The sequence below is a fragment of the Mesitornis unicolor genome, unplaced genomic scaffold, assembly GCF_000695765.1.
Source record: "Mesitornis unicolor isolate BGI_N332 unplaced genomic scaffold, ASM69576v1 Scaffold53230, whole genome shotgun sequence".
Classification (NCBI taxonomy): domain Eukaryota; kingdom Metazoa; phylum Chordata; class Aves; order Mesitornithiformes; family Mesitornithidae; genus Mesitornis; species Mesitornis unicolor.
In genome coordinates, this window is record NW_010159938.1 from 4,183 (window position 1) to 13,286 (window position 9,104).

General features: G+C 34.8%; 1 protein-coding gene across 1 annotated transcript; it reads left to right on the forward strand.

Annotated features, from left to right (window-relative positions):
* Positions 1 to 3,881: 3,881 nt before the first annotated feature.
* On the forward strand, positions 3,882 to 7,961 carry LOC104535216 (chromosome unknown open reading frame, human C9orf85; the record flags this gene model as incomplete). The annotated part of the gene is made up of 3 exons (XM_010188198.1): positions 3,882 to 3,988; positions 6,931 to 7,044; positions 7,784 to 7,961. Coding segments are annotated over 3 exons (399 nt in total), but the record flags the coding sequence as incomplete, so codon positions are not given.
* Between the last annotated feature and the right edge of the window lie 1,143 nt (positions 7,962 to 9,104).

Here is a 9,104-nt window from a genome sequence, read left to right on the forward strand (position 1 = left end):
AGACCATAAGCAGTACCATCTCTTTGTGTATGAAAGCTATCTACCTGCGCAAAAGCTGGGTAGAAACATTGGAAAGCAATAATGAGGTTTACAAGCCTTGTTCAGGTCTTTGTGTGGGTTGTTGGTTTTTGTGCCCTTAGAGGAAAGCAAGCTATGAAGTAGGCAAAAGGAAGAAAATACATATAAATGAAAGTTTAAACAATGCACAAAATATATTTAAAAGTGGACGTTAATAAGAAAAGTAAGTAGTAGAGGGGTTTCTTTGGTTTAACTAATAGCTTCCCCATTCTGGCTGGGAACAGAGATACCAGGAAAGCTTCTCTTCCAGTTTGTTAGGAGAACTTACTCTTTCTTATTCTGTGTCGATTTCAGAAATCTGAAAAACAGATTATCCAAATCTTTAATTAGGGACAGCTTTCTTCTTCAAGTCTGTGTTGCTTTTGAAAGTGATATGATACCTTTTTTTGGTCAAAAAGAATGTTGAATGTAGAAAACTACAGTAAATTATCAACTTATTTTAGTAACAGTAACATTTAAATATCAGGCATTTTTTTCTGAGCAAAATAAACTTAGAAGGCAAACACAAGTCAAGGTTGAACTCTGTAAATCTCCCTGCTTGCTTGCTCTACATCAATCCATCATTCTCTATTGACTTTCTAAATCAACAACCTGGTAAAAGGATTGTAGAGTCATGGTCTCTATCATACTGAGTTGTGCAGAGCCAATGATTAACTACACCACCTTATACTTGAAGTGCCATCATCGAGTGAAAAATACAGGAAATAGCTGAAGGGGAGGAAGAGACTGTGCTTTATGTGTGCCTGTTAGAAAGAAGAAATTGGAACTTAAAAGCTGTCATCTTTCTTCGAATTGTTACCTTCTGAGCAGACACCATGTGGTTTCTTTGAGCTGCTGTGTAAGACTTACAGTCCTGCAAGTGACTTGGTTGAAAAGACCAGGTGTAGTTATGCCTGGTTCAGGATCTTAAATTACACATTAATGTGATCTTCATGGCTACAATCTAACTTGGTGTCACAAGACTTTTAGGCAGCATTTTGGTTGATGTTCTTTATCTTTGCACTGGATATTTAAAGTGTCATTTATTTAAAGTGATCATACCAAGAAAATGGAACAGTTCCAATGTGACTATGTAGAAGTACTCCAGATACACAGACCAGCTCTGATAGAGATTCAGTGTGGATAATGTGATTGTTGCTGTGCAATTGAATTACTTTCTTTTAGAGCTTCTTGTGTGTTACTTATCTTACAAATACTTTTTTCAATGGTGAAACAATGTGTTAATATAGTGGGAAGGCTACTCTTTGGGATGAGGGCATCAGATAAGATGCAGCGCTTTGTTTTTTGACTGGTCTCTTGGCCTTGCTATGAGGTGGTATTTTCATGCAAAGACGTATACTATGAGTAACATGAATATGTATCTTCAAACTTTGGGACAGCCTTAGTTTAGTTTGTCTAGATATAAAAAAAATAATAAAAAAAAAGCATCACCATATGATTGTTGTGTGTTCCAGAGCCAGATGATAAGCATATTAAGAGAGGGAAGAGCTTTATGAAGCTCCATTAATAATAATTATGTGCATTTCCTTCTTCCAGCAGATATTTAGCAGAATTTGTAATAGGCTGCCTGTCTGACAAACTTTGGATTTCCCTCAGATGAGAGGTTAAAGTAGTTCCTATTTTGTTCTTCTGTGCTGTTTATCCCACCAGTCCTGTGCGCGGCCTCTCACATTCCAAGTGTGTTACACATTGCTGAGCCTGTCCCCACATCACTTGGTAACAGGGCTCCTGTCCCCAGCTGTGATGTCAGGATGTATTATTGGAAATGAGGTAGATCTCAGCAAGAAAGTTAACTCCCCTTGGAGCTTAAACTATTGCAGTCTTTTGACATTTATTGGCTTCTGCCTTAGCAATACTAAAAATAGTTGATCACAATAAAGAGCACCTAGGAATACAAATTACAGTGTTTGTGTCTTTCTCCCCTCCAGCATTACTGATTAATGCAAATCAGGAGAGTGAGAGGGAGAGCTGGAAAGTTCAGGCTAATTTGCAGGTTATTATATGCTTGTTCAGGCTGTACTACTTGGAGCCTTACTTTGTGCTAGTAAGGCTTCACTGAAAAGAAGGCTTATCTTCAAATTGCATTAATTTTGAAAGAATGAACACAGCCAGTGCTGACAGCAGTTCGAATTTCCAACCCTTTAATAGATACCTGCTGAGAACATACCAATGATTTTCTTCTATCAGAAAGTTTCCACATTAGCCAAATGTTCATGTATCTTGGAAAATTTAATTAATAATGCATGGCTGATATCAGAACCACAGCTTTCTGTATTCAATACTCAAGCATTCTGCAAAAATGTGTTTGTTTCTTTTTCTCTTTCTTTTTTTTGTTAACATGCCAAGTCTGTATTTGATAATTTGAAAAAAAAAAATGTTTACTCTCTTTTAACTGAACCAGCCGAAAAGTGCCACACCTTCACTTAACCACACCATGGCAAAACTCATACTGAATAGTTGAAGTTTAGTAAAAATGGAAACAGAAAACAAGCCCCATAATATAGTCCCACTCGTAAGTAGCATTTCCTCTGCCACATACATTTTTCAGAACTAGAATGATACTGTATTTTTAAAGCTAGGCTTGTTCTTTTGTCTAGTGTATTGAAGTAGAACTTTGTGGAGTAATAAAAAGTTCTTATGGGTCAGAAAAACAGGAAATTATTTCAGAAGCTACTAGTATGCATCAAATAACTTTTCAACTTATTTGTAAAAGAGTAACATAAACTCTAATCCAAATTAATGCAGAATCTGTTCCAGTGAACTTTTAGGTATTCTAAGATAGAGATGTGTTTTAGACCCTGTTAATGATGTACTTTTGGTACAGTAGCTGTTTTAAAGCTGTCTTTAAAAAGGCACAATAGAATTTTTTTTGCTATATGCATTTTTTTAATAGTGAAATTTCTATTTTTTAAATGCTGAATGAATACACACAACTGTATGATAGCTAAAGTTACTGCTGGCATTTTTAGATAGAGAAGAATTAAGTAGGTTGAAGTATACATGTTGCTTAAGGTATCTGTGGTCTGGTACGGCTTCCCATCTCATCAGTTCTCATGTGCAAATAGTACTGACCAGTTGACGTTTTGAATTCTTGAGCAAACTAAACACAAAATATTGTAGAAGATCTTAACGTAAACTTTGCAGTGTCTTGAAAATATACTGTAGTTTAAATTACCATTTTGAGGATTTTATCTTATATACTCGAGAGCAAAAATGTATTTTTCATAAAGGAAGTTTATGTTAAAAGAGAGTAATTTGACTGCAGATAATGTATGCATTCTTCTTTGCTGTGATCTGAGAAAAATTCATGAGACTACTTACTAACTTGAAGTATGTAGTATAATTGTAGCTTGATCTACATGATAAGTTAAATGTTAAATCTCGTTAGTTGTCTTCTTTGGATAAAAACTGTATTTCAGGGCTCATTTCTACTTAAATCTATTTTGTAAAATCTCTAAAGATGAAAAATTAATAACAAAATATTTATAATAATGTATCACCAGCAATATAATTACATGAACAATATAATTACATAAATAAGTACTACAATTAACAATTTTAAAATTATGAGAATAATAATGAAGACTACCTCAAGGTAAAAGACTACCTCAGCACTTTCCACTGAATAAAATTAATGGCGGTATATGCATATGAAATACTTATGTTAATACCAAGCAAACATCTTTCTAAATACTGTATTAATCACATGATGGGTGGAAATGCTTTCTAAGCAAGATTATACTAATAAAAATAGGAAATCTTCAATGTATTCTTATTTTAACTGTTTTTATTTATTCATTCAGAAAATAAATGCTAAGCTTCATGATGGAGTGTGTCAGCATTGCAAAGGTATCTTGGAGTGGCGGGTAAAATTCAGCAAGTACAAACTGCTATCAAAACCTAAAAAATGGTGAGTTAAGGTACTTTGTGTTAATCATTAATAGTGTAGTTTGTGAACTTTTTGGAAAATACTCTAGTTTTGGAAACTCACAAGAAGTAGCTGCTACTATATGTCATTCTTCAAATTTGGAGTCTACAATGACTATATATGCAAAGTTAATTTTCTAATTCATTAGTCTCTTATCTTAAACTTTTGAAAAGAAAACACAGTGGAAAAGCAACTGCTTCCCTCATAACTGTTGAAATGCTTGAACTGTGTACTTGTAAGTTTCCAAAACCATCAGCGTGTCCTCCTGAACAAAAAGTCAAACCTGAAGCAGTTTCAACACAATTTTCTAAGGCTCGGTTGCTAGTCAATACTAGAGGAATCTGCACATATCTTAACTTGCGTAGATCACAAAGACTACCTAGTAGAAAAAACGAGGAGAAGAAGGCTTTAATTTTGTGTCATAGCAAAATTCATGAGCAACACTGTTCTCAGCATTACTGAGGACTCAGTTCCTACAAAATGTTTGCAATACATGCATTTCATTACCGCTTAGCATGTTACTTCTTTTTATGTATGAAAATATAATCCTAAATATTAAACGTTTAGCATTGTTTGCTTACAGGTCTGTATTAGGTGTTTTTTGATAAGTACCTAACAAAGGTGATAAATATATTAAAATAATTTATTGTTCTGTGATAGCTTAATTTTCTGAAGTGGATATTCTCTGCGTCCTTCTTACTTGCTCAGCTGCAAAGGTCCTTATCTCTGTGGCTGCAGATGCAGCCAGAGTTTCAACAACGAAACGTTGGACTCAGAGAAACTACAGCTCGACTGTGGTATATGCTACATCCAGCTTTGTCACAGTATTTTGCTCTGTGTTTTGGTGGTGTTCTCAGTTACATACTTCTGAGCTGCTTGAAGTGATTCTATAAATGTATCTGTGCAGTTCCCTGAATGACAGTGTATTTTATTTTGGTTTTTAGTAGGTTAAAAAGGAGAGACTCTTTGTTCATACTATATTCCCCTACTTGTGAGTTTTACTTTTTAATATGAAACTATACACAACAAATATCTTGGTTTTAGGAAATAATTTCACCCTTTCATGTAAAAGAAAAAATGATTATGTAGAACCCTTATTGGTTCTCAGAGTAAATATTCTGTGTTGTATTCACCACAGATCAAGTTGGGATTTGTCTTAACTCTTTTTCAAATGACCATGTGCATCCTGTTTAAAAGTAATGAGCTGTAACAAAACATATGGTGATGGATCTGTTTCCTTCGCATCTTCTCTGCCTGCCCCCAAAGGGAAAAAAAAACCAACAGGCAAAAATGCATGTAAATCAGAGAAGCATTAGAAATAGAAAAAGTGGCACTGTGGGATAGCTGCTTATGACATAATATATGTGATACAAGTAAATTGGGCTGTAGACCCTTCTAGCTCTACAGGTAGCAGTTTCGAGCCCAGCCTACAGTGGTACAATGACAGACACTGTTCTGAAAGGACAAGGCTGTGAAGATTTTCAATGGGTGAAGCTTCTAGGTGAAGTAAACACATAGACATTAAAATGCAGCTATATGGAAAAAAAATTTCACGTCACAGATGATGTGAGTAGAGGAGTTTCTCTGTAATTCAACAAGTTTTAATTTTTTTAACTAAAAAAGTTTTAACTGAACTTCAAAATTAGTACGACCGTAAGTTATCCCAACTTTAGGTTTATTTCAAGTACTTAATTATTACATATTAAACTATTTTTTTAAAAAGTCTGTCTACATTGCATTGATAGTGCCTCTGTTTGATTTGACGTGGGTTGGAGAAACTCCAGCCATTTTAGTAATGCTCGTACAACTGAACATACAAGAAAGAAAAAAACCTCAACAATCCCAAACGAAGTAGGTATTTCCAGTGACATCTAATTAGTTTTTTCCTGGGGGAGAGGGAAGACCAGAAACACTAGGAAGTTCAGACTTATGTGTCCTACAGCAATTCTTGTAATTTTACAGCTTCTACAAGAATTGGATATGCGCATCTTAATAATAAAGCTGAAGGTGACAGGGAGAAAGCAAAAGTGCTTAAGAATGGAATTTGAGACAGCAAGTGAAAATTATGTTTCACTAGGTGCTGGTTAGTGCATCTCTCCTTGTAAGGCATACTAAAACACTTGGTACTTTTTTTTCCCAGCCTGTTTTAGCTAAGTCTGCAAATCCACTGTTCAGACCTGTATGCTGAATCTTTCCTGATAGACTTTTGAGTGTCTGAGGAACCAGGACTTTTAGGACAGCTGCGTTACATGGGATACACGGTTCTGGATTCTGTTCTCCAAAAATACAAAACTTTAGAAATGTCAGCTGAATGCTAAGCCATAGCATTTTATAAATTACTTAATCTACAGAGTTTTATCATGTCTTGAAAAAAAATAGCCAAAACCCTCTACATTATATGGTGGGGTTTATTCAGAATACAGTTCCACGTAGGCTTGTGTTCATAGAAAGCAAAGTCCAGCTCTGGCTTTGTTTATACTCTAAGAAGTTCAAGAGGAAGACATTGGAGTGTTTAAATTGAAAGCTTTCTATTTCTAAAATGCATCTACCTTTTAATACCATATTGTTATTTTCTTTTATCATTAAACTAGAAAAAGTTATGTAGCTTTTAAAGTATAACTACCTACTGAACTGAGTGGAAAGGTTTATTTTGTCACTTTAAATATAAAAATTTGTGATTTTATGTTTCTTCTTCAGTTCTTCTTTTAATAATTCTTCCTGAAAAAGTTACAGGAGAGGAAAGACAGGCAATGATTTTGATAGTGCTGATGTTAAAATTATTCAGTTATTCTATTATTTTATAAGAAACTGGCCTATAACATGTTTTTCCTCTTTAAAAGAGTATGTCTATGTTGCCTTTGTACACATAATGTTTAGTAAGTATCCACAAATATTTTTAAATCATGTTTTCTTTCTCTTCACAGTGTGAAGTGCCTCCAGAAGACTGTAAAAGATCCGTACCATATTATTTGTCGACCATGTGCTGGTAAACTCGAAGTTTGTGCTAAATGTGGAAAAGAAGAAGAAATAGTAATTCCGTAAGTAGCTCATAGATTACATAGCTTTAGTACTGCACTTTTTCTTTCCTTTTTAATAAAATTTGTTTGGAAACTGCCAAGAAGCTGTTGCACTTTATGCCATACTCTGGGTAGTCCTGACAGGAATCAGTAGAAGTCATTACCCTCACTTGCTTCAGCTGAATCTAGGGGTGAAATGCCTGTTGATGTTAGTGGGACTGGGCCAGAAAAAATCTTACTTGGATAAGACACTTTATTTTAATTCCAAAGGGTAAATTGCAAAGGGATAAAGCACTTCAAAATGGATTTCAGTATAGAGCCCCATAAAATATGCATAAGCCAATTTATTGTTTGCATTTGGTCTGTCATTTGATGATTCAAAATGATACTAGTTGACACCAATTTGATGATACTAGTTGACAGAAAAACTAAACAAGGGCTGATATTGAGCACAGTTTAGCAGCCCTTTGTGGTTTTTTTATTCTTTTACTAGAGCTCTCTCTTTATTGAGCATCCTGTATTAACTTACTAGTTTGTGACAACTGCCCAGCAGTTGATTAGTTGGTCAAACTCTTTATATGTATATTATTCTCTTCACAAACTCTTTTTCCTTCACTGTCTTTTATATCTTTCCTATTCATCATGAAAGTAAATTTAGGTTATTGTCTTCTCCTCCTCCTCACCTCCCATCCCCTTCCATTCCTTTTTAAAAGAAAAATAAATTCTAAAAGTGGTGATAACATCATTTCGCTTTCTGCAGGATTGATAAAGGACAAGACAGAACTGAGAGTGTGACTACTAAAAATGGCCAAGAGAACAGTGGATTGGAGGATGAGGTGGATTTTGATAAAAACTTCAGTAGTACAGACAGTGATGAAGATTCTGATCTGCTAGAAGAACGTTTTAAAAGTATGAAATTTGAAAGGACAGGAATCTAAATGGTTGAGTTTACATGAGAGACTACATGCAATCAGAAGTGGTAAACCCATTTTCCCTTCAACTGCTCTGAAAACCTGATTTGACATCTAAGGTTCTCGCATATAAATGTTGGCATTGTGTATTTTTGTGCTTGTTGGGGGTTTTGTATAAACATTTTTTTTTTATTAAGAGCAGAATTTCTTGTGAAAAGGTTCAGAAATTGAATATTTAAGTGTAGTTATTTCTCGCACACAGTTAACAACAACTTGCTGCTTCTCTTTGTGTAATTGTTCTAAATTCAATATTATGTAACTGTTGTATTGCAACTTGGAAAGCTATGTGAAAGTCTAGAATAAATACAGAGTCTTGTCATTAAATGGAAGAGCTAAACCAGCTGTAATACTTTGCTGAAGGAAGAAGTTGTGGCTTCTGTCAATGAGTTTCCAAACAGGGTCAAAATACCAAGTGGTCATTACCCTTATGGCTGTTGTTTCTCTTCTGTGCAAAAAAAGAGAGCCTAAATGCCATCACCAGTGCAGCTTATGACCAGTTAATGCTTATTTGCCATATATGAATATGCCTTAAAAATTTGTAACATTGTTGCTACCATTGTTGTGAAAAGAAAAGAACTGAAGACTTTTTAGAATTTTTCATAACAGGTCTCACACTTTCTTTGACTGCAGATCTAACGTACTTTGCTCTGATGTATGAAGACTTGTGTAGTGTAGTGATGCTTATATAGTTACTCTCTTCCTGATTTTCAGTTCTTTCTAGGGTTTATTTCAATGTGGATTGAGTTCTAGGAAGACTTTAAATGAGTTTGCAGTTACTGTTTTTTATGGGATTCAGGGTGGTTTGATTTCTTCTGTATTATCTGCTACCTCTAAAAATAAAGCTGAAGAAGTGCTTCCTAATAATTAAATAGGGCAATATACTATGCTGTTTTTACTAACTGCGTAACATCTACACATCTGCTTTGGTGTTCTGCCTGATCTGTAGTAGTGGACATGGGAAAATTTGATTCCCAAAATACCTTCTTCAAATGGATTGTGAGCAACTTCCGCTCTGGGATTATTCCTTGCCTCCCTAGTGGGGGAAATGCTATAACTTTATCCTTTGGGTAGAGATAGCCACCTGTCACGGAATCGCACCAAAATGGCTAC